The sequence below is a fragment of the Alexandromys fortis genome, unplaced genomic scaffold, assembly GCF_014885135.2.
Source record: "Alexandromys fortis isolate MF-2015 unplaced genomic scaffold, M_Fortis_MF-2015_v1.1 scaffold_31, whole genome shotgun sequence".
NCBI lineage: Eukaryota > Metazoa > Chordata > Mammalia > Rodentia > Cricetidae > Alexandromys > Alexandromys fortis.
In genome coordinates this window covers 11,336,597-11,361,800 of record NW_026067974.1, presented here as the reverse complement: position 1 = coordinate 11,361,800, position 25,204 = coordinate 11,336,597, and the positions used below count along the sequence as shown (strand labels likewise).

The 25,204-nt window shown below is 45.6% G+C and overlaps 1 protein-coding gene and 1 long non-coding RNA gene across 2 annotated transcripts; one reads left to right on the top strand and one right to left on the bottom strand.

Moving 5' to 3' along the window:
* Positions 1–209: 209 nt before the first annotated feature.
* Positions 210–6,514, top strand: Krt12 (keratin 12). Its single transcript, XM_050157197.1, has 8 exons — positions 210–811; positions 1,676–1,758; positions 2,798–2,954; positions 3,845–4,006; positions 4,095–4,220; positions 4,358–4,578; positions 5,679–5,755; positions 6,356–6,514. The coding sequence occupies exons 1-8, from the start codon at positions 272–274 to the stop codon at positions 6,451–6,453; spliced, it is 1,464 nt and encodes a 487-aa protein (XP_050013154.1). The 5' UTR covers positions 210–271; the 3' UTR covers positions 6,454–6,514.
* LOC126510554 (uncharacterized) lies at positions 5,288–24,675 on the bottom strand. Its single transcript, XR_007594428.1, has 4 exons — positions 24,526–24,675; positions 9,479–9,568; positions 5,640–5,747; positions 5,288–5,381 (listed from the first exon to the last, which is right to left on the bottom strand). It is a non-coding gene; the product is annotated as an uncharacterized lncRNA (long non-coding RNA).
* Positions 24,676–25,204: the final 529 nt, after the last annotated feature.

The window sequence follows — 25,204 nt, the reverse complement described above, 5'->3', positions numbered from 1 at the left end:
TCCACCCAGCCTCCTTGTGTGTGTGACAGACATCTACTGGAAATGATCATTCAATTATAGCTTTATCAGTGAATTTTCATGATGCATAAAATCACATACCCACTGAGCTGGCCAGCTAGGGTGGGGGTGGGCATCCTAGCTGGAATGCAGCGATTGAACGCTTCAACCGCAACACCTACCTCCCAGCCTATAAAGGCATGACCCTTCTGGTATACCAGCATTAGGCCTCTCTGGGGTCACCACCTTGCCAAACTCCCTCTGCAACCACACCATGTCGCTTTCAGTCTGTACCTCTGGACTGTCCAGGAGGTCGTCCTCACAGAATGGGGCGGCAGGCAGACCTTGGGGTGCATCTGCTTCTAGTATCGCCTGTGGCTATGGGGGAATGGCCTCTGGCTTTGGAGTTGGCTGTGGGGTGCTCATTTCTGCGGCATCCATGTTTGGCTCCAGTTCTGGCTTTAGCGGTGGCTCTGCAGGCTTCTTACCAGGGCTTGCCACTGCTTATGGTGGACCTCTGGGAGGTTGCTTGGGAGGGCTGGGGATGGGAATCGGGAGAAGCTCTGGTGGTGGGTCTCTGTGTATCCTCTCTGACAATGACGGAGGGCTTCTTTCCGGTTCTGAAAAAGAAACAATGCAAAATCTGAACGATAGACTAGCTTCCTACCTGGGCAAGGTTCGCGCTCTAGAGGAGGCCAATGCGGAACTGGAAAGCAAAATTCGAGAGTGGTATGAAACACGAAGGACTGGAGGCTCTGGGCCCCAGAGTGATTACAGCAAATATTACCCCCTGATTGAAGACTTAAAGAACAAGGTAAGGGGAAGGGCTTTAGAAACCTTTTCAAAAAAGAATTACAATATTTTATAATAACTTTATAATAACATAAGATATTATTTTATAATAATAATAATCTCTTAACTCAGATCCTATTTTAACTAGATTGTACTTGGAGAAGTTTCTCCTCTCAGGAAATGCAGCTCTGTTAATCATAAAATGGCTGTACTTCCTCAGTCTTCCTAAAAGAAATGTACATTTCTTAACTTGTAGACATTATTTTATCAAGACACTTGCTTTTAAAGTGAAGCTGTATTGAACCCTTTCAGGAATTTTGTTCTTTGTTTGTTTGTTTATTGTGGTGCTGGGGAGCAAACACGGGGCTTCGGGCACGTGACCAAGTTTTCTCTCATCAAGCTATATCCACAGCCTTTGCCTTAGGAAAACGGAACTGAGGACTTTATACTGAGAGCGGCAACTGAAGCCCAGAAAGTCAAATGCCATCTGTTCTCTTCTAGATGTGGATTCTAGTTCGGGATGTTTAGATTTCTATGATTGAGTTGCAGGGAGTGCCTGCAGAGGTAGAAAGCAAGAGAGGAGCCGTGGTGCTTAAAGGGGATGTGATAAGAAAGTAGAAGGGGATGCTGGCCTGAAAAACTTTAAACAAGGATGAGGTGGAGATGGAGGGAAAGGCAGGGGTGGGGAGGGAAGAGCAATCAAAAGTAAAGATTATGAAAAGCCATCTAGAAGCTTAAAGCTTGAAAAGCTGATTTCAAAATAAAGAGTTTGAACGGAGGGAGAAAAGTCTTTAGCGTCGCCATTTATTCTTACATCCAAAACGACATTTGGAAACTACCGGTACTTTAGGGCTCCATTTTCATGTGTCTCCTGTTACTCTTCCAGATCATTTCTGCCAGCGTTGGGAATGCCCAGGTCCTCTTGCAGATTGACAATGCAAGGCTGGCTGCCGAGGACTTCAGGATGAAGTGAGTCTGTTACACCCATGCTAGGCAACTCATCCTTCCTCCCATTCCCCACTTCCTGCCTCCAGTGGCGGCAGAGGAGTTAGCTCGAGTCCACACGCTCCTCACCTCCAGGGCTCTCTCAAATCCACACGACCCTTTAAGAAGCACTGAAAGTCCAACAGTTCACTTTATATAGCTTTAAAGTATAAGTAGCTCCCGCCTGGAGCTATGAACCATCTCTTTGTAATGACTCATAATTCAGCACAATAATTGCACCTATGTTTAAGCCTGAATTTTCAATGTATCAAAATGAATTAATAATATTTTTTGCCAAGGGGTTAAACGAAGCGATTGTTTCCCTGATGACACATAAAACGGAAAGCTTAACCGTGCATTTTTTTTTATGTCCCAACTCCTTTCCCATGCCTCGCCCTCCTACACAGAGGGAAAACAACCTAATTTCCTTTCTGTATTACAAAATGTCCCCCACAGGGAGTTGTAATGACCATAGTCTTGAACTTGTAGAAGCCCGACAAAAGCTACTAACGAAGCATCAAGATTTAAAGCCACTCACAAAGAAGAAGAAAAAGAGTAACTATTAGTTTATCACCAGCTAGTTTGGGGATATTGTTAGAAAGTCAAACTACAGGGAGACTTCTCCCTGGGGTGCAAGAGTCACTGTTGGGGAATGTTAGTGCCTGGTTAGTCTTCGTTTTTCTTCTCTTTTCCAGATGAGCAGTAAGAAATCATACGCACATGAAGAAGAAAGGTCACTAAATCAAAAATTGCATCATATGCTCTTAATGCACTATTTTTCCTCCCTTTTTTTAGGGTCTCATGCATCTCAGGCTGGTCTATAATTCACAATGTAGCTAGAAATGACTTTGAACTCATGCCCCTTCTGCCTCCACTTCCCAAGTCCTGAGACTTCAGATATGTTCCCCTGTGTCTGGCTCTCCGTGCACAGATCCATACGTCAATAGCCCTGAAGATGTCCAGGGCCCGTGACAATGCTGTGTGTTCATGCTGACTACCTAAACTGTTGGCACTTGGTTTTCAGGTATGAGAATGAGCTGGCCCTGCGCCAGACCGTGGAGGCTGACATCAACGGGCTGCGCAGGGTGCTGGATGAGTTAACCCTGGCCAGAGCTGACCTGGAGGCACAGACAGAGAACCTGACTGAGGAGCTGGCCTACATGAAGAAGAACCATGAGGAGGTCAGAAATAGCCTTTTTTTCCCCTCCCAGACCCAAACATTACAATTTTGAATTAACAAAGCTAGAGAATACATTACCTCTGTGTTAAAATGACTATTAGTTTTGGTGTTCTTGTATGTGCACCCCCTAGCCTTCACCCACCCCTCCCTCCTCCCCCCCTTCCTCCCTCCCTCTCTCTCTCTTTCTTGTGTGTGTGTGTTACAGTATTGTTTGTTAAGGTTTACTAGATTAGAGTATTAGACTCAGGATGGCAAAGAGTATTCTGATTCTATTGCTTCCATTAAGTAATGGCAGGAATTTTAAACGGAGTATTTTTTAAAAACTAAAACAAAAGTCTGCAGATAATATGTAGGCCACATATGCTAGAGAAATGTAACCAGAATGACATCATATGGAACTCTGATGTGCACATCCAAGGCTGGGGCATGGAGAGGAGGAAGGGTTGCTGACAGTGGGCTTCTAAGGAAGTTCCTGCTGGATTCTCCATGACTGTGAAACAGTGTACGAACCAGGGTACCACTTGCAGCCCTAGCTTTGCAGCAGTTGCTGGAGCAACCTGCACACCAGGTCCCTTTCTTTTCCTTAATTATAGGAAGTGGGTGTTCAAGAAGCAGAGCCAACAACCACGGGCACAGAACGTGGAGCCCTTGGTCATTCAAGAAACCTGTGAAAATATCATGGTTTCTGTTCGTTTCTCTTAATCAGAATAAAAATAGGTTTTCAAGTTAAAAACGTACTGGTGTCTTGCATTAATATTTTGCTTTTATACCAACTCGGTCAAAAATGAAGTTTTATTATCATGGAAGAAGAGACCCCGTAAAGCAAAAGTACATAGGGACCCCACTAGTCACGTGAACTTCCACATCCTTCTCTCTCCTTGCTGTCCCTAGGAACTCCAGAGTTTCCAGGCAGGTGGTCCAGGTGAGGTCAGTGTAGAAATGGATGCTGCACCTGGGATAGACCTCACCAAGGTCCTCAATGAAATGAGGACCCAGTATGAAACCATGGCCGACCAAAATCGGAAAGACGCAGAGGCCTGGTTCCTTGAAAAGGTAACACCAAGACAGAGATTTGGTGCGTTCCCAGAAAGCCCGTTAAGCCAGCGCAGAGCTCACCCATCTACCCGCTTGGCTGTTGCAGAGCGGAGAGCTCAGGAAAGAGATCAGCAGCAACACGGAGCAGCTTCAGTCCAGCAAGAGCGAGATCACCGACCTGAGGCGCATGGTGCAGAACCTGGAGATTGAACTTCAATCCCAGCTCGCCATGGTAGGACAACACGCAGGGGGCGAGAGGGCCGCAATCTTGAACTTCCACAGAAATTGTTGCACCCACCATATGTGGGACCGTGGGCTGTCGTCTTGTCTTCAGACCCTCACACTGCTCTGTGTCTCTCCCATTTGCAGAAGAAGTCCCTTGAAAACTCACTGGCTGAAACCGAGGGCGGTTACTGCTGCCAGCTGTCTCAGGTGCAGCAGCTGATAGGCAACCTGGAGGAGCAACTCCAACAGTTGCGGGCGGATGCAGAGCGCCAGAACGCCGACCACCAGCGGCTGCTGGGCGTCAAGGCCCGCCTGGAGATGGAGATTGAGACCTACCGCCGGCTCCTGGATGGGGAGGCGCAAGGGTGAGCAGACAGATAGTGAGGTTGGAAATATCACAGGGACTGATAGGCAGTAGACTCTGGCCGCAGCGCAGATTGCTTTTTTTTTTTTTTTTTTTTTTTTTTTTTCTGCAATGGAAAAGAGGTCTGTAGTAGATTAAACAAGGAACAGTTCTTGCCAGTAAGCCTAGCACATGGAAGGCTGAGGCAGCAGAAGCCTGGACTACATCTATCTAGTAAGACCGTCTCCGGGAAGCAGAGGTGGGCTTGGTGAGTAGCTCAGAGGGTAAAGAGTTTGCAAACGTGAAGAACTGAGGCCAGAACCCCCAAACCCACGTATGTCTCGAATTTCATCTCTCCTACTAATTTCATCCCTCCTACTGAAGACGGAAGGTGGAGACAGGAATATCCCCAGAAGTTTATGGCCCAGTGTGTCTCAAACAAGGTTTAATCCAGGACCAACCTGGGGTGTAGCTGACATCCATGTGTGAAGTGGCAAACACACCCTTACACCTACACACATGAACGTGCATGCACATAGATACACACAACACACACACCATACACACACATAAAGATTATTTTTAAAGAGGAGGAAGAAAGGATAAAACACCAAATCTAGGAAACACATACCTAGAGTTTATTAAATACTACACAAAATTATCTAGTCATTTATTACTCAAAACTAATTAATAAAATGCTGCAGTGGACAAAGACTATTGTAAATGATCACTTACATGTCCTAGAAGATCCATCTGATGGCCTGATGCTAGGGACGGCACATCAATAGTATCCATCTGGACCACCTCCATCCCACGGTAGCAAGTCTGTCAGAAACAATAGCAGCTCAATATGGAGGGGAAATACTACTCCAAATTGTAAATCAAGAAAGCTAATTTCTGAGACCACACTGCCTCCCTTCAGAGCCCACTCACTGTAGGGGGTTTAGAAACCAATGTGTGTTGGCCCAATAGTTACCCTGGTGGTGCATCATTCAGCCAAGAAACTTGTAATAGCATCTCTATTTTCTGCATAGTGGCATAGACATCCTTAATGTTTAAACTCCAACAGCAGATTCTCCTTACCCAGCAATCTCATGAGCACCACCTTTGTTTTCTTTACAGCGACGGTTTTGAGGAGAGTTCGTCCCTTGCTGTCTCCAAACCTCAGAGTCAGGCACCATCAGTAGACTCCTCAAAAGGTACAGAGACAAGAATCATTCAAAACAAGTCAGAATCTTACTCGTTAAGGACTGAACTGTGACATCTCACTAAGGGTTGAGCAGAATTAACTTCTGATGTAGTTGTGTTCTGAGCAGGGGACACATCAGAGTCTTTCCTGAAGCGAAGTGAGCAGTGGGTAACTTATTAAACCTCTCAGCAGGCTAAGTCAGGGGAATCCACTCCAGGGAGGTGCGGTGGGCACCACACACACTTCAGAAATGCTTTGAAATGCTCCAGGCCTGGTGGTGCTTGCCTGCCATTCCAGCTCTTAGAAGACTGAAAGAAAGAGGACAGTGAGCTCCAGGCCAGCTCGAGCTACTTAGCAATACCCTGAGCTGAAAGAAAAAGAAAGGAATAGGGAAACAGAGAGATGGAGGGAGATATTGGGTGTCTTGATTTGTGCACAAGACAGCATCGAATGAATGAGTTTCCACTGAATAAAACTCATTGGGTTTGGAATGAAAGTCACTCCCAAAAGTCTAAGTTTGAAGAAAAGCTTAGGTTGAACAAGAATAAACTTTGGGTTGATAATTGGTTCGCAATAATCATTACCCCCTTTTTCTGTGTTTCACCTTTAGACCCAAATAAAACTCGGAAAATCAAGACAGTTGTGCAGGAGATAGTGAATGGCGAAGTGGTCTCATCCCAAGTTCAGGAACTTGAAGAAGCAATATAAGACCTCACGCCGGCTCCTTAGGAATGCAGAGTTTACAGCTAGAAGTTCTTGCTTCCATATGCTACATCTGTTTTGACCGATTTCCCCTTCTTTGGATTCTCTGTTCAGGTTGGGTCTTGTTAGCATGTTTGAACACAAGTCCCCGTGGCTGTGTTGATCTTTATTGTTCATTCACCTTACACCTTTACCTTTACACCTTCCTGGGCTCCTTCAGGAGTCTTTCCAGTAGGTTCTGTTTTCTGGTCCCCGGGACCATTTGTTTCATCCAAGAGCTTTGATGGAATAGCATTGTTTTAACAGAGCTGACTTTGATTAAAGATTAATGGCCATAAAATGAAGTGTGTGCTTCCTTGATTGCAACAGTAGTGTTGAGGGCATAGGCACACGCTTCTACGATATTGATAATAAAGTACATAAGCACTCAGACCAAAAAATAATGAGGTTGGAGATTAAGATTATTTTAAGGGGCTGTCCTCTGTGCCAGCCCACTGAGGTTGCTGGAATTTTATAATTTCCACTGTAGGAGAGGACAGTTGTTCGATTCGTTTTCTAGGGTCTTAATTCATACAGGCAATGAGTCCCTACACACTTAATTCCACCCTTAGTGAGTCCCTGTAGAATGGAAGATAGGAGAGTCAAGGGTAAACTTGGTCCTTGTCCGAGGGCAGAGGTAGACATCTACCAGGCTTGGTGACACCTTGACAAAGGGCTCACAGAAGTCCCAAGGATGCATGGGAGAAGTTCAAGTTATTTCGGGGCAGCTAAATGTTTCATTCAGAAGCCAACCAGGTGGTGGAGGGAGAAAAGAACAGAGTGTACACCTGTAACAAGATCCAAGGGTGGAGACCTCCCTTGCTTGGTTCTCCTTTCTCCTGTCTGGGAGTGGCAAGGCCTAGGGTGGGGCTTTTTATGAGAGAGAGTCTGAGCCAAAGCCAATGACAGAAGTCAGGTTCTGGGTTGAGATAGAAGGTAACCAAAGTCTAAACCAGAGAAGATGGTGGTTTGACCTAGGTTGTCAAATCCAAAAGTCCTGAACGAAAACAAGGGTGGGATTCAGTGAGGAAGACCCAGGACTCCAAAGTCAGAATGGGTTCCAATCCTAGTTCTGTTACGTAATCTTGAGCAGCTCCTCTCTGCGTGCCTCTGTCTCCACACGTGTGCCCATGACCTTGCAGGTGCACGCATCCTCGGCCATGGATGTGCAGGCCAGAGCAGAACATTGGGCTCCTTCCTCTGTCGCTCTTCCTCTTGAGACAGGCCCTCTCATGGAGCTAGGTGGGCTGGCCAGGGAGTTCTCTTGCTCACAGCGCTGGGATTACATGTTGTCTGGCCTGCTTCTCATGTGTGTGCTGGGGATTCTAACTCAGCTCTTCATGCTTGCAGAGCAAAGCTCTTTTTACCCCTTGTACCATCTCCCCAGGGCAGTACAATAAACCAACAGGAACCTAGAGAGTGTTGGCGCTAGACAGCGCCCACTTGAGGCAGAGGAGGGGATAGCATGGTTTCTTTGTTGCAATGCTCAGCATCTCAGGATGGATCTACTACTGAGCTGTGCGCCCAGGCTCAAAGTGCTCAGTGTGTGTGTCCCTTTATTGTCCACTCTCTGGAAGCAAAATGGGATAGAGAAACCCGGAGGAAGATGAGTAAGGAATAACGAAGTGGGTAGAGGAGAGAGGAAGCCTGGAAGACTTCTACAGCTGAGAAAAAACCTCGGAGGGTTACCCCATTTTTTGGCTGGTTGGCTTCAGCGTTCAGTTTCCTGAAGTCATCTTCCTCTTAATGTTCAAGTGGCTTCGGATCCCCTGTTCAATCTCCTCTAGCGTGCACTCATCTCTCTGTGTTTAGTATTCGCTCCCAGCACCTGTCATAGATGATCCTGACCTTTCAGACCCAAAGAGAGGTCCTAGGTCTACTCCTGAGCAAGATCCTCAGCCCCCATCTGACTAAACCAGAGATAATAGACTTGAGGGATCTCAAAGGGGTATGATCAATGCAAACCTAATGGTCATTCCTGAGATAGCTTGGTTTCTCAGCCTTCCTTCCCTTTGGAAATGCCCCCCAGCCCTGCAATGTGACTCAGAGACACCACTCCCTCTGGAAGCTTCCTCATAGGGCTTTTCTCTATGAACCTTGGGCTCCATCCTCCCATCTTCCCTCTACACCCACTCCCTGGTTAACCTCATCTAGCCCTGTGTTTTCATCTGTTGTCTATACTTCCGTTACTTCTTGGGGTGGCCTCCATCATGACCTTAGGTAGCCTCACCTCCTGACACACATGTGGAAGGAAGTGACAGAGGAGGACCTCCAAGGACAACCCCAGCCCCTAATATCACTCAACAGAATCCTAACTCTTCCCAACATTGAACTTAACTCTAACCCTAACCTAAATAGTACAAAGCAGAAGGAGGGAGGTGGCGGTAGGCGGCAGCCATGGAAGTGAATGTGATCAATGTATATAATATATAGGGATCAAAATGCTGTTTGCTGTGCTTTGGTCTCAGGGAATGTCAGACACCTACAAGGTTATACTACAAGGGAGGGCAGTTGTCTAAAAATGGCCATTTCACACATTCTCCCACTAAGGCTCCCATGGCTGGGATTTCATGGAAGGGCAGCAGGTTCCAAATCTCACTCTTTTTATCACGCTATCTCTGGGATATTCTTCAGTCTCTACCTGGTGTAGGAAGTCTGAAATTCGCATCCTCACTGGCAAGAGAGGCAACTAACACAGCACGCAGCCTAGCCCCCTTGGACGGCTGTGACGACATGCTTTAGACCACAGGAAGGGAGCATAAATAACAGAAGCTGCTTTCTCTCGGTTCAACAGGCTGACTGGGTGTCTGCTCAGGGCCCACTGCCTGGGCACGCGGTAGAGAATGGAAGCCACTCCCTGGGACCTCTGTTCCATAAGCCACTGGTCCCATCTGCGAGGGCTCTGCCATTAGACCCTCCCAAATGTCCCACTTTGTGATGCCACCACACTAGTGACTAGATTTTAATACACATATTTGGGGAGAATACAAACTTTTGGGCCACAACAATGACCTCACGAGAGTCCAGCTTCTACCACCAGACCACGGTCCCTGATTCAGTGCAGCTGTGAAAGGCCTGGACTCTGCAAGACACAAGTTGTGAAAATGTCCTTAGGGGAAATAAGTCACTGGGGGGGGGGGAAGCTAAGAGATCAAACAGCAAACGCCAAGCATCTTGTTTAAAATTACATTAAGCTCTAAAATTTTGCAAATTTAAATTCTTGTTTATATATGCGATTGCTGTTTTGTCTAAGCTAAGGAAGGGCCTGGAAGATGCAATGTATACTGATTTATTACAGCAATCTCTCAGGACTAGCAAGGGCCTTCACAAGTATGCGCTATTATTCCTTCTGTGTATGCCTTAAAAGCTTAGCAAGCAAGTGTATTGCTCTAATAATCAAGGACAAAATAGATTTTAGTCAACCAAACAAATGTGGTTGAGGAAAGGTTAACAGAAGGGAAACCACCCAAACAAACTGCCGCGCACCGCGGCCCCGATCTGCGCTCTATGCACTAGACCCCAGTTCGCGAGCTTCGGGCAAGGGGCTGGAGGTTGAGAACACAGACGCAGAGAGAGACCGACACGCAGACCTTTTAACACTGATACCAAAGCCCTTCTTTAATAGCACCATGTAGGCTTAAATACACTGCAGTCAATGGCCAACAGGTGAAAATCCCATCCTCTGATCCTCTAAGCTAGGCACAGCTTCTAGTAACTTTAATTAGAAGGTTCTAGGAGGGAAGAGCAGCTGAAGGCCAGGACTCTTTAATCCCAACACAAACCCTTAGGACGCAAAGCAAGATTCCTTTCAGCGTGTGTAGAGCGCCACCTGCTGGACCCTCAGAAAAGGACCTTGAAAAAACTACCTCCTTTGTTCAAATCATTTGAGATAAGAATATCAGATTTATTAGAAAAGAAGGAAGGCAAGAAGAGGAACAAGAGGTGGAGGAGGAAGAAGATAATATTTCTTTTCACTATCAACTTAGTAGGTAATATTTCTTTTCACTATCAACTTAGTAAGATAAGACTGTCTTATTTAACTAGTAATCACTCCCCCACAGGTCTCCTAGACCACTTAGGGAAAATAAAGTTAGTAATCAATGTTCAGAATACCAGGCAGGCAATCAGATCACCTTGAGCTCTTCAAAATGTACTCAAATATCGAATAAAATAAAAATGTATTCATACAGCTGAGTGAATGATCTTCTGTAGGGTAAATGTTTCTTAAATGTTAGACATAAATATACGTTTAAATGTTATAGAGATTAATATCATGGGCTGGAGAGATGGCTCAATCAGTAAAGCATTTGCCACATAAGCATGAGGGCCTGAGTCTGACTCCCAGAATCTCAGAGGCTGAAACATGTAGATCTTTGGGGCTCACTGGTCAGCCAGCCCTAAATTAATGGTGAGCCTCAGCCGAAAGAGAGACCCTGACTCAGGAAGCAAGGGGGACAGAGAGCCTGAGGAACTGCATCTAATGCTGACCCTTGACCTCTACAGGCTCATACATCTGTACAACATATGTGTGCACACACCTTAGAGAGAGAGAGAGAGAGAGAGAGAGAGAGAGAGAGAGAGAGAGAGAGAGAGATTAGTATCATAAACTCAAAATCAAACTAAAAAGCCAGCTGTTTGTATCTTTTATCACTGCAGCTGGTTCCAAAGGCTGTAGCTGCACCATTTAGCAACATATCAAGAAAAGGTCATTAAGATCAGAATTCATGGTCCTATCCCTAATCACCTGATAAAGTCCACACACTAGAACACAGCCCGTCAATTTATGAAGCACAGAAATGCCGATACAGAAACCCCATGGAAAGCGGGGACGTGGGCCATGCAACCAGAGTCCCAGCTACGCAGAAAGCTGAGACAGGAGGATCATTCCAGTCCAGGAGTTTGAGGTCAGTCTAGTGGCTAAGCTAAAGAAGCCAGGCACAAGAGAATACATCTCTGTGATCCCATTTATGTAAAACTTTAAGGCAAACAAGCCTCCTCTTCAGTGACAGCTGGTCAGTGGCCCCCTGGCATAGAAGGTGAGGGAGAATAAATGAACTGGCCTTCTGGGGAACTGAAGGACCTGCTGACTGTGGGGATGGTGACACAGGTGTAGCTAATCCTCAGGGCTCTTCAAGCTGTGAGCTTTGAGTAGGTCCATTGCTTTGTATGTAGATCACCGCAAAGACGATCTTAAATGATAGCATCATCGGGATGGGGTTGCTTTGCCTCTACGATGATGCTGCAGTGGAATCATGGGGCCATGTGGGATCAGCAGGGGGATGTCTGAATGAGTCGGTGCCTGCTCTGAGCACTGACTGTTAAATTGCCAGGGATGTGGAACATTACGGCAAAAGCCCAGGCTTCCTCATGCACATCCTCAGAGAGCTCTCGGGCACCTGCTCCCCACTGTGCACAGTGGGTCAGGGCAGAGTCAAAGGCTGGTGGTCCAGATGGGCTCCAGCTCTCTTGTTTGCTAGTAGTTTTATTTACCACTCTCATCTGTAAACTCATGGTAAATCAGTGCCTACCAAGCTGGGCGTGTCACACAGTGGGAGAATTCTTGCATAGGCTTCTTAGGTCCTGGGTTCAATCCCCACTCCCACGGGAAAAAAAATGAAGTGCCTACCTCACACAATTATAAGAATTGAAGAAGTTAACTCACTCACGGCACTAACTCAACGTCCGTCATCATCAGTTAGAAAATTAAACACAAAGTCACTCTGCGACTCAAAACATCGGCTAATTTGCATATGGTCCCCTTGACCCCTATTCTTTTCCAGCCCTTCATAGGCACTGCTAGATGATTTGGAAGACGGGAAAGAAACGCGCAAGCGTTCATCTGAAATAGTTCTCACCTGATACACAGGCAGGGGGTCAACCCTACCCTCCTCCCTGGATGGCAGGTGACCTTCAGCGTCAGAGAAGCCAATTCCCTGCAAGAGTTTCGTGAGTGGCAAACCCCTTCAGCACTGTAGGATGGCAGCGCTCCACAGCTGCTCAAGCTGAAGGAGAGAGCTCTACCCAGAAACCCCCTGCCACCTATAAAACAGACCAAGGGAACCTTAGCATGCCCAAGGCTTTACTCTTGTGACACCAGGGTTCGCAGTACAACTTACAATAAAGTCATGAATAAACCCACAGCTTTGCAGGCATGCAATGGTGTGTTTGCAAAGCTCAGGGTAGATAGGAAAGCTGCACAGAAAGCAAAAGTATGGGCATAGAGAATCTCAGAAATAATGTCTGTACTCGGGTCTTCCCTAAAATTCAACTGTGAATTTTAGTTGCAAAAAGATGTCGTTGTTGATGTTTGTTATACATATGTTCTGTGCATGTGTGCATCCGTGTGTGTGTGTGATGCGTGTGTGTGTGTACACAAGTGGCCGTTACGCGTTGTGCAGAGGTCAGAGGTTGCCATCAGATGTCTTCCTTTACTATTCTCTGTCCACCTTATTTTTTTATGCTTATTATTACTATTTTTGAGACAAGGTCTCTACGCTGAAACTGGAGCTAGGCATTGGGGCTTACATGTGCAGGATGCCACACGCAGCTTTGTATGTTTGCTTTTAACATAGGTGCTGGGGATCCACGCTCATGTCCTCATGCTTCTGCAGCAAGTCCGTTCCCTTAAGCTAGCTCCACGGCCCCTATACATGCATTCTTAACTCCCGGGATGCTGTTTCCTTCCTCAAAATCATGGAAACAAATGCATGACGTCGAAGCAGACCTTTGTTTAAATGAAACAATTCACAAAGGGTGGCGAGCTCTAACACGGAGAGCAGGTGGGACTTCAGACTCTGCTCAGACTCAGACTTCAGACTCAGTGATTGTCCTCTTGAGAAAGTTGCTCTGCTTGAGCTGGCTCACCTATTACAAAAAGATGGCCATGATATCGTGATATTCATAGGAGTTCAGCGTTTGGAATGGGGGGAAACGCCACACACACAGGACACTATGACTGAGGCTGGTCAGCGTGTTCACTGGGACCCACCACCTACAGTTACATAAACACGAAGTTTCTACCAAGGAAAGTGTACGTGTTTTGAAATATTTCATTTACTGGGAACTACTGAGGGATTTTTAAGGGATCACTTAAGGGTGCAATTTCGCTTTTCAAGTGAACAGGCTACAAAAATAATGTTTAAAGCAGTTTGAGTGTAACTTATTTTGAAGAAATATCCCATCGGTATTTTTTATATAGTGTTATGTATTTCTATATTTGCATATTAATCCAACAGATTTATTCACCATCACATATCTGTAAGTATAATAGTGCCAATCTGTATGACCTAAATGCAGCTACATGATTTATGCAGACCACACATTGCTTTCCTTATCAGATTGGTGCAGATGGAGTATGATGTCATTGTTGTTACAGTTCCCCAGATAAGATACACGACTGTTTAACAAAGGCGTGAGGAGGAGGCACTTGTGCGGAAGATATGACGGTCCTCACGCCTTTTTTATTGGCTTTAAAAGGAGCAACTATTAAACAGATATTCCTGGGGCATGTTTTTTAATGCTGCAAGACTCTTAAATATTTTATGACATTTTACATTATATGTAAGTACTTCCAGCACACTTTACGTTTGGGGGACATCTGTTCTAAGCTGTCTTATGGGCTGATTCTGGATGACAGAGTAATCCTGATGTTAAAATGTCCTATCTTATCAAATAACAGCTGGGTAAGCTGGCAGATGAATTTTTATCAGTTTAGAAAAAGAAAACAACATAGGCAGTCAACATCCAATCAAGAGATAACCCTGGAACACAATCTGCAGAATCCCACCCACACTGATCAGAATTCGCCAGCCAGGTCATACATTAAAAACACAGCAATGGCGTCTAGCCTCCCTGTTCTGGCTGTTCCGAGGCTGAGGGGCCAGGACAGTAGGAAAACATGACTGGGCTCCCCACTGGCATCCCCAGTGGCAGCTCTCTCCCCGGTGTGACCTTGGACGGTGTTTGCACAGCTTGCAGAGTGAGGGAGCTGGGAAGCTGAAGGCTGGCCAGCAGCAGCCTGAGAGTCGCTCAAGGGGAAGGAACGGCTCAACAGGGAGGAGAGCCCATGTGTGCGTTAGTCATGACTGTCATGACTCCCTGTCACCTGGAGGGTACACAGAGAGCAGTTGCTTGACAGGGGAACGCTTCTGAGGAGTGGAGGGACAGTACATGTCAGGTTGTATTTCCCAACAGCCACTAAAATAGCAAGTTACACAATTATTTGTCTCTAAAGTTTGGACAGGAGATATTTTATTGTTGTGCTGTTATATAAAAGGGCCTTTATTCAAAGATCTGTATGCGTTTTCATTGGGCACATTGAAGCTGCATTTTCCAAAGTATTGGTACCCTGAAATCTTAATCGCGCAAAACTGCACTCCAAAAATACATGCTGTGTATCATAAAACATATGTGTGCTATATGTTATATGTTGTGGCATATACACATAGACAAAGCTTTTATGTTATCATAACAATTTAGCTCTGAATCACAATTATGTAAGTGTCTTTAATGGTTATTAAACTTGTGCTTGATTGGCTCAGACAAAACATTAAACAAGAAAACATGATTTTAACAAATTCTTATATTTCAGTGAAATTGAGTTTGAGCTAAGCAATCCGGGAAAAAGTATTGTTCCATCGATGTTGCTCTAAAAATCCTTCTGTTGAGGCTTCTTACCTAGATCAAGCTCCATACCCCCTGAAACTAAAGATTTCTGGATTCCTCTATTCAACAGTACACTAAGCTCATTGTAGGCATATTTGCCTCTGTGTCTCCTAAATGCCTTGATCTGGCTCTTTTCCTCCACTGCCTTGACCATCACAACCCCACACAGCCTCCACTTGTACCCACCCCTTTCTGTTCTTCCCTCACAGAGCTGATCTCATCACCACATTGCTCAAAGCTCTTCAGAAGTTTGGAATAAATACCAAAAACGCAGCCAAGTCTGACTTTCCTCAAACTGTGAATCTCTTCCGTCTTCACCAGTCCTGCTGGCCTTGTGTAGTGTGACTTTACAGTGCACACACATGTGTATTCAAGCTGCGCACATGATATGATGATATACATACACACACATATACACAACACACAGTGATTACGCCAATGTAGTAAAAATTTAACCCACTTCTTCCCACTCAGCTTCCTTTCAGATATTCCCTTTCCCGAGAGAGTACTTCCTGCCTGGCCATGGTCAAACTAACTCCTACTCATCAGTGAGGTCTGCTCAAAGGTCACCTCTCCTGGAACTACTGCTCCCAACCACCATTAACCAAATCTGCCTCTCTTGTTAGAAGTATATACACATACTATATTGCGTTTTCCCCCTTGTACCTCTTAGCACAGTTCACAGTTCTGTATTTATTTGTGTGACATTTGAAACAATATAAGCAAGTTCTTTAAGAAGGGAGGGGAGGGAATGTCAGTTTTCAATCCAGGGGATATGCTGCCCCCTTCTGGCCTCCAATGACACCTGCACTCATTGTGCATATACACTCATACAACCATACACACAAATAAAAATAAATCTTTAAGAGAAAAAAACACAGCTCTATTATACAAGATACTTCACTTCCAGTGAGAAACGGTGTCTCAAAAACAAGATGTCCATGTGTGCACACACACACACTCACATGAACAAGAATATACACGCATGTACAAATATGAACACAATACCAGGCATCCAGAACACTGAATAAAACATCACATTTAGCCCGCTGCAGGAGGTTACCATACTTGTTGGATAGAGGTGCGTGTACAAGTGTCCAAATACTGAACGAAAGCTGTAATGTCCATGTCACTCTCTAGGCAGCTCGAGTACTTAGCATGCGGTTACCAGGTTAAAAGTGTTCAATAAATATTTGCTATATAAACCCAGGTGCTGTTTTCCGGAAATATCCATCAGATCATCGGCTGGCCTGAGACCTGGGCGGTCTCAACCTTGGTCAGAGAGGTGTCTTTTTACAACAGACAGCAGTTGGTGCAGATGCCCGACTGGTCAATGTGCTGACATCAAGAGACCGAGTGCTCTGGATGGGACACACGAACCCCACCACCAAGGCTCAGGAGCCTTTACAGAAGAAGCGGCTTAAGGAATGTAAGAGCTGGAGGATGCGGCTTTGTGCAGTCTGTGAACAGAGCTTTGGGGATCGTGAACTCACTGCAGCTGTGTTTACTTCTCTGTTTTCCACCACCCCTCCATGATGGTACTGAACATGCCAACCCACGCTTATCGACACAACAGCTAAACAGTTTCCAACACAGAGGAGAGGATGCTCTGAAAATATTCCACCTGGATCTATTATCTGTCATCACTCTGTTTAAATATGCTCAGCCCCCCCCAGCCGGAAATGAATTACTCTTATTTTGATCTTAATTCTTTTGGGGGGATGGGGAGGATTCAAGACAGGGTATCTCTGCATAGCAGCTCTGGCTGTCCTAAAACTCATTTTGTAGACCAAGCTGGCCTCAAATTCACAGAGATCTCCTGCCTCTGCCTTCCGAGTGCTGGGATTAAAGGCGTGTGCCGCCACCACCCGGCCCTTGCTTTTAATTCTTAATAAAAGGGTTTGATTGGCTGTTGCAGAGGAAAAGCACTGAAACAGGTGTTTCCATTTTACCGGGGTAGTCGTTGGATTCGGCAAATATTTTCACCAAAAACTTACCTACAGCATGGAAACCTGAGCTTGGTCATTTCACAAGTTTACGGATAGAAATCACGTGTCTCAGCGCCTGGCAGTTCAGCCGAAAGCGCTCTTCAGTTCCAACAGGTAGGCTTTTAGCTCATGCCGTTTTCTAAGGAAATCAACCTGAAGATTTTATTCCTACACATATTAAGAATATCAGAAGGTGTTTTGACAAAATGATTTTTTTTACTGATAGACATCCACTTATAGAAGCAGTATTGGCATTTCCTAACTCATCCACAGAGAGTACAATCAGCTAACTACCGGTATAAAAGAATTCTCCTATAGCAACTGGCGGAAGACTAGGTTTATAGGAAAGGAGGGAAAAAACATGATTTTAATATCAGAATAGTCCTATATTCTAGATCGAAACAGAGCATGTGTCTCTCAGCCCTTATCATCAGGGGTCTTCTAAAATTTACTTTTCTCTCAAACTAATATCGACCTGGCTTTCCGGAGGCAACTGTGAGCAGCCACAGACATGACTGCCGGTCATCTTACCTTGAGACATAATGTAACCTGCCCAGGAGAAAAGATGTAGACAGGATGCTGCAGACCTTTGCTAGACGGAGGGAAATGCATGGGGCTGGGTAAGAGAACCACTCTCTACAGTGGAGCAGATCTGAGCAGAGCCTATATGTATACACCCAAGCAGAGGACCATAAAACACTATGTAACATTTCCCTGCATGGTGCGGAGTGCAAGGCAATGGGCAAAATAAACCCGAAGCATCTGACCCATAAGAACCCCAAGTTCTTTGGCCATTGCAATCCAGACTTCAGTCTTAGAAGATAAACTCTTAATAAAATTATTTATGTCACGTGTGTGCCTGGTGCACATGGAGGCCAGTAGACAGCATGGGATCCCCTGGGACTGGAGCTATAAATGGTCATAGGCCACCATGTGGGTGCCAGGAACTGAACCCAGGTCCTCTGGAAGAAGAGCCAGGGATCTTTACTGCTGAGTCATCCCTCCAGCCCAAAAAAAAAAAAAAAATGAATTGTTTTAAATATGCCAGCATTTACTTGAATAGTTTCTTATTTCAGGGAGTCAGACTATTAGATATACCATGCCATCCCCAACAACATTCCAATGAAGACTTCCAGGGTACTAGAGGAAACAGTCTCCAAATTCATTCAGGCACATAACAGACTTAAATCTCCAAAGCTGTATTCACCAGAAAGCGTAAAGCAGAAGCACCGCACCGCCAAAGCCACAGTGACAAACAGCATGTCACAGCACAGAAACAAGACACAGACAGATGGCCCAGAATAGCATCCCAGGCTCAATCCGTGAAGCTGCCGCCAATTCTGCAAGGTTTGTATTCATCAAGTGTATGTAATGGACTTCATTATGAAATTGTCATACCTACATAAACGGCTTTTGTTCATTCCCACGTATCTGTTCCTGTTCTCTTCTCTCCCTTCCACTCTTCTGGACCCTCTTCCTCTTCCCAAGCAATCCTTGTACTTTTTTCGCATGGATTTGGCATATGACAGAAACATGAAGTATCTGTCTTTCTAGTCTTGACTTATGTCGCTTGGCATGCCGGCCTCCCGTACCGCCCGTCTTCCTGCAAACGGCATAATTCTGCTCTTGAAGACCAACCCAAAGGCAACGTCATGCGATGCTGGCCATCTCGAACCAAATCCCCAGCTCTTAATGCAGCATCTGGGAGAAGGTGGGTACACCACACACAGGTGAAGGGGGGTGATATTGAGAAATATCCCATGAGCTTGACCCATCGTTTCCATGCCATTAAAACTCACAGGAAAGGGAATTTGGGGCTCAGTACCATGTACAATTCCCCAAATCAATCCATCAATCAAAAACAGTTGGGTTTCTTTTCTTTTTTTTTTTTTTTTGGTCAGAGAACAATATTGGCTAAAGTCCAGTGAAAACTATTTAGTCTGTCATTTGGCATATTTTCCAATAAAAGCTTATGCTGATTGAATTTTTCATCTTGGTACCAATTAGGCTGTCATATATGTACGGCTCTAGTGGATGAGTCACCCAGAATTATAAAATCTGGGAACAAGCATAATGTTTTAATCACTACTCTACAACAGATGACTGTATAGCGCTCTACAGCAAAGGGCTGGCCACATTAATCGTGTTATAAAGTACCTACCGATCTAGCATGTTGGGAAGAGTGTCCTGCCTAGTAAGGGGAACAGCAATGTCTAGCAGCTGAGCAACTCAAAAGGCCAGGATATGAAAACTCAGGGAAAGTTTGTTGGGAGTGAAACAAATACCCAATATGTGTTACTAGATTTTGCAACGGCTGTGTCGCAATAAAGAAACGCGATTTTAATTGAAGAGGAAGATAATTGCAGTTTAAGAGCCAGCTACTTAATCAGCACCCCAATCAGAGAAGCCTGAGTGACAAACCTGGGCCCCACACCCAAGAAAAGAGGGTGAACCCCGCAAGCGAGTAAAGCAAATTCAAATTCCTATTACAAATGCGATCAAGACACGTGAGCCACCCCGGAGCCACGCCCCGAAATGGGGGGGATGCATGCATGCTCCTAAGGCTCATTACATTTAAATAATTTCCACAGGTTTAGATAAGAAAATGAGAGACGCTGTTTTGAATTGTATTTTCAGAGGGCTGCAGTGTTGCTCTGGAGAGGGGCACCATGGGATTAAACACGGCACACACTTCTCCAAATAGCATTCCTTGTGATAAGACCACAAACAGAAAAGGGGGAAAACACATTAACACTACAGATTTACAAGGGATCCAGGTGAAATCAGCTCCCGTGATGCTGTAGGGGGAAGCCATGTCATCTGAGGAGCAGATGAAGGAGCTGGAAGAAAAGATTTTGGAAACAAGGGACTCTCCAGCTGAATGGCCTTTCTGTCTAGAAGATCCCAAGCCAAGATAAAAAAATTTTTAAGAAATCATTTGCAGCATCTAAGGAACCCATGCAAGTCAGTGAGGTTTCCTATCACCGGAAATATTTGATAAGGGCTTCTTCTTAGTGTTGAGTACTTAACAAGACCAGAAAATGGGGGTGGGGAAGAAGAAATGAGTAACGTTTGAGAATACCTGTATTTTTTTTTATGAACACATGGCTGCTGACAAACAGTCAAAGCTAGAAAGAGGAGATGGTTTTCGCTCACAGATCAAATCTAGAAAACCAGTTGTGATTTCCTTGATTAACTTTATTAAGAACAGAGGCAGACCTCAGTTTGTCAGGAAGCTGTGTCGTTATCAATTAGTAATGTCTGCTCTGAGTCTGGAATAGTGGCTTCGAGGAGGCTTCATGAGGGTGCCGTGGTCCATGTGTATAACCCCAGCACTCAGGAGGCCGAGGAGGAGGAGGAGGATGGAGAGTTTGAGGCCAGCCTGAGCATACAGTGAGGCTGTCTTAGAAGAAATGGAGAAAGAGAGGCAAAGAAAGAAGGAGGGAGGGTGACATTTGAGAAGCTTTGGCATTTGTTAGCTCTGATCTGCGCCTAAAACTATTTTTCTATTTTTTTATCAGTTTTGCATTTGTTAGCGCTCATCTATAAAGTCCCTAAAACTGTTTCTATTTTTCATTGTCATCAATTCTTGAATGCATGCAGGAAACAAATTGCTTTGCCATCTAACTAGTCAAACTAATGCTTACTAATATTAATCCTAACCCCACTAATGGAAGTGTGGGGAACACAAGAAGAAGCAAAGCGAAGGGCTGTCCACAGCCTAGATCAAGACAGTTTTCTTAAGACACAAATGAGAATCTCTTAGAAAATGTGTCATGGTCCATAATCTGTTCCCCAGCTTTTCGGGTTCATAAACTGAATGTCGTCATACGTAGCGGTCACCTGACATTTGATGCCAGGCTATGGCAACTGCATTCACATGGTACTGATGGTGGCCTTTCCAGTTGAACGAAGGGGGCTGTATTTTCCCAGTCACCCCAGAACATTTCCCTGAGAACTCAATCTCCAACACTCACCACAGCTGGTTTCTTTTCTTTTTTAGTTTTTTGTGGTGGTTGTTTATTTTGTTTTGATTTTACACCCCGATCCATGTTTCCCCTCCCTTCCCTCTCTTCCCAGCTCCTCCCCCACTGCTCTCCCCCTCCCCACCCTTGCCTCATTCTCCTCCACAATTGGTTTTTCTAAACTCTAGGGATTTTTTTAAATGACACATGTCTTTTTTTTTAATTCCCTATTATAGATTTTAAATTATTTCTCCAAAACTTTGTTTTATTGTGGTCCCAAGGATACAGAGAGAAGTAATATGCCATCCTGTCCTTACAGGAAGCCATACCTTTGAGAATTTGGAAGCTAGAGAACAAGATACACAGGATGGGTAGATACAGACTTAAATCTTCAAACCCTCACTGAGGGCTCCTTATCCGTATTGTTTCTAACGTTCTTCACTTTCCAGGCTCCTGCCTGTGCTACTTCACTTCTGGGATCCCCGAGTCTGACTTCCTTTCCTCCTGGAAGGAAACATTTCCTAAAAGACCTCTGAAGACTCCAACAGCCAGCCCACTTCCGTCTCTCAATGTGTGTCCCATACATTCTTGTCCTAATGACACCTGTTCTCCTCCTTGACATTCCTTTGTCGTGTACTTGGAATGTTCTAGCAACACAAGATGTAGGTGACTTCATTCTCTCTCCACCCTCTGCTTCCCTAGTGATAAATGACCTGACTTCTGTGCCCTAAATTATCTGGAAAATTGTTGTTCTGGAATCTCCAAGGATCTTGTGGCAACAACATAGACTTTTTCCTCCTAGTTCTCCTTCTCCGTGGTCTCTCTCTGCAGAATGTGAAACTCGCAACCTCAGATAACCTCCTTCTGGTTACTGCCAGGTGAATTAGCACTCTTCCCTCCACACTGATTTCCTGAGCCTTCTCAGGCTTCCAAACCACTCCCTATTCATTTCTTTTACTGGGTGCTCGTCCTCTGAGCCAAGCCTAACTGTGAGTGTTTCCTCCCTACTCCGTCTACAGCTTCAGTTTGAGTGTTCCAAGGGCTTCGCCACTGCCTCTGTGAGGGTCCACTTAGCCCTCAGCTGTCTCCTAAATGCCCATCGGTCTCGGGGTTCCTTTTAGTTTGCACAAACGGTCAGATTAAATGATTTATAATTATGAGGACTGAGGCCATGAGTGTAGCTTTAGTTAATACCTTAGGAGTGATTCACTCCCTAGTCACAGAGACAATGGTGACTTAAAGGATCCTTCCAAAACAGCCTCTTTCATATCCAGGTCAGCCCATCTCCTGGAAATTCTCTTCCTCTCTTTCTCTCCTGCTTTCTTCTAGGTTCTGAGTCCTGGTTCGTTTTCTCCCCCTCTCTCCCTCTCTCCCTCCCTCTGTCTCTATCAGCCTCATTTACATATGACATGCTGTACATCCTCATTTACATATGACATGCTGTATATCCTTGTTCTTTTTTCTCTTATCTTGCACAATCCATGCTGTCCCTTTGCCAGTGACTTCCAAGCGCAGTCACACACACTTTCCTGGACCCCAAGACACACACTGCCATGGGATAGATAGCTTGACTTGGGTGTTCACTGGGAGCCCCATCGCCAATCTTCCTATCCCAGTCCACCGTCTTTCCTACAAGGCCTGCCTATCCCTTGCTACTCATGTCAACTAATGATATTCCTTGAGCCCAAACCTAGAAACTTCTGGAAATCTTAGACTCCCCAACCACCCACTTGTACCCAGCCACAATCAAATGCCACCATTTAGTCCTTATCTTTCCTTCCTTCCCACACCACTGCTACCTTCTTGGTGTCTCGTTGTCTTTTTCCTACCTCAGAACCTTGAAAATCCTACTTTGCCTTCCTACCTCAGTTCCCCTAAAATCCTTCTACCCAAACTTAGGCTCTAAATGTTAAGGCTGTGCTCATTTGATGGCTTTTTTTTTCCTATGATTTCCTGTTTGACGGCTCTCATTAGTCCACTCCATGACTCTGGAATCAAGTCCAAATTTCTTAAAATGGCATGAAAGGAACTTCCCAAAGTGGCCCCAAGCAATTTTCAGGCTTCTCTCTTGGCGCTCGAGCAGGGTATCTTTATGCCAAGCCAAAGTTTTCAGGTTTTCGTCCTGTGTGTTTCCAACGCCTCTCCACACGGAGGCCTCTTTGTCTAGGTTGTTGTTTTAGGCAATGGCCTCCCACTCATACTGAAGGTGCAGCTCTGTGGCTTCTCCTCAGGTCCTACAGAATCCAGTTTCCATTTGCCTGCAGTTCACATATTCAAACAAATCTGTGTTTGAAAACTCTTGTCCAGCAGGCATCTCTCTGGGTCTCGTTCCCCAAACTCCCCCCGCCCCGGAAGAGCTAGCTCCTTCCTTAAGGGTCAAGACTATGCCCGTGTCTCTCTCACCTTTGCATCTACGGAGCCAAGGAATGTGCCTAACATGGCACGGGTAGAGAATAGGGAATAACTACTATTCTAAACTAAGGACGTCAGAACCGACTCCTGTCCTTGTCCTGCGGGACAAGGGGCTGGAGACGACAAAGGGTTTTCCTTACCTTTCTTGTTACAGCAAACCTTATGGCCAAGTTGTATTAATAATCAAAACACTACAGAAAAAAAAAATCTCTTCTCTTAAGTTTTCGCACCCACGGTGCCCCAAATTCCACTCAGATCAAAGGTAGATTTTTATTTTTTTTTTCATCTAAACAGCTTCAGTGATAATCTAAACAGCTTCAGTGAGATCATCTAAACAGCTTGGGTGACTACCTCTGCGTTCCTTCCCCTCTCCCATCAGTAAATCACGCCTTAGCCTAAATGAGACCAGCCAGATGATAATCCACCTAATACCTATTCTCACGGCATCCTCTACAGGGAAGTGGAAGCTGACCGGCGAGGACAAACTAAACTGGGATGTGGCCCTGGGGTGTCGACCTCAGAACACAGGATTAACTGCTGACGGAGGGGCGGGGGGGTGGGGGGAGCTCTGTAGAAAGAAGGAGTCAGCAAAGCAAATATCTAAAATCAATGATGGAAACAGGTTGCTGCTGGCTCCTTCCCTTCGCGGAGCAGGGAACACCCTCTCTCACACTCGGTGCAGCCCCGCCTCTACACTGGGGCTTGGCTCGGCCGGGGAAGAGCTCATTGTCCTCTCTTACTTAACTCCTGGAACCTCACGGTGGTTTCCACCCCCTGCCCCCATTATCTCTCCTTTCATCTGGTAAGGAGGTGCAGAAAGGAGGGTGAGCTGGTTTCCACAGTCCCAAGATGTCAGTCACAGAGGCGATGCCATCTCAACCCTCTCTTTCCCACCTGAGACGTTCTTACCTCCCACCTCAACTGCACCCGAGAGAGGGAAGGAAGGAGACTCGGCTTCCAAACAACAAACACGCCATGCATCCAGGGCTGTTCCTGCCGTGCAAGCACACCTTCGAGAAACTCGAGCCAAGCGGTGAAGATCTGCTACTGCCAACACCAAGAACGGAAGCCAGTACATCTCACTACGGCCATTCCAGACTTTGCTAGTCTGCAGAGAGACTGCATGGTCTTGGTCCTGTCCCCTCCAGTCCCACGGCAACAGGAAACTCGTTGTTTTTGTTGAATGCGCTATGTGTGAGGTTTGGAGCTAGGGGCTAAATGTGTCCCTCCTACTCACTGCCCCCATATCCTCTAAGTCACACGTTAATATGATTTCTTCCTTCCTTCTTTCCTGGAAATGCTCCCCTCCCCTCCCCGTGCCCTGCCGAAGGGAAGCAGAGACGGCCTGGCATAAGCAGTACTGTGGACTACCCATCTACCATGCAGAATGCAGCCTCCTGCTTCCTCTAAGACCTCCAAGAAGAGACACCCACTCCACCTAGAACCCCATAACTCCATCTGGAGCCCTCGCTGTGCCGTCCGACTCTTTATGGCGTCTGTCTTCATGCAATGTTGACAGCGCTTCTCATAAACCTCTTACCCAGAGGACAAGCCATCCCAGTGTGCCCCTGAAGCCCCCAAACCTTTCAGATTTTCTTTTCCTATGTTCAAGGGAGCTCACTAGAGATGACCACTCAAACACAGTGTACAATTGAATGTCTTTGTTCCGGCTTGCTGGGACCAGAACAC

What these genes read in the sequence shown, in the direction of transcription:
- Krt12 (XM_050157197.1), top strand. Translation starts at nt 272, where the DNA reads ATGTCGCTTTCAGTCTGTACCTCTGGACTGTCCAGGAGGTCGTCCTCA. An exon ending in AGGCCTGGTTCCTTGAAAAG is followed by an intron (nt 4,007 to 4,094) that starts GTAACACCAAGA and finishes TGGCTGTTGCAG; the next exon opens with AGCGGAGAGCTCAGGAAAGA. An exon ending in CTGGATGGGGAGGCGCAAGG is followed by an intron (nt 4,579 to 5,678) that starts GTGAGCAGACAG and finishes TTTTCTTTACAG; the next exon opens with CGACGGTTTTGAGGAGAGTT.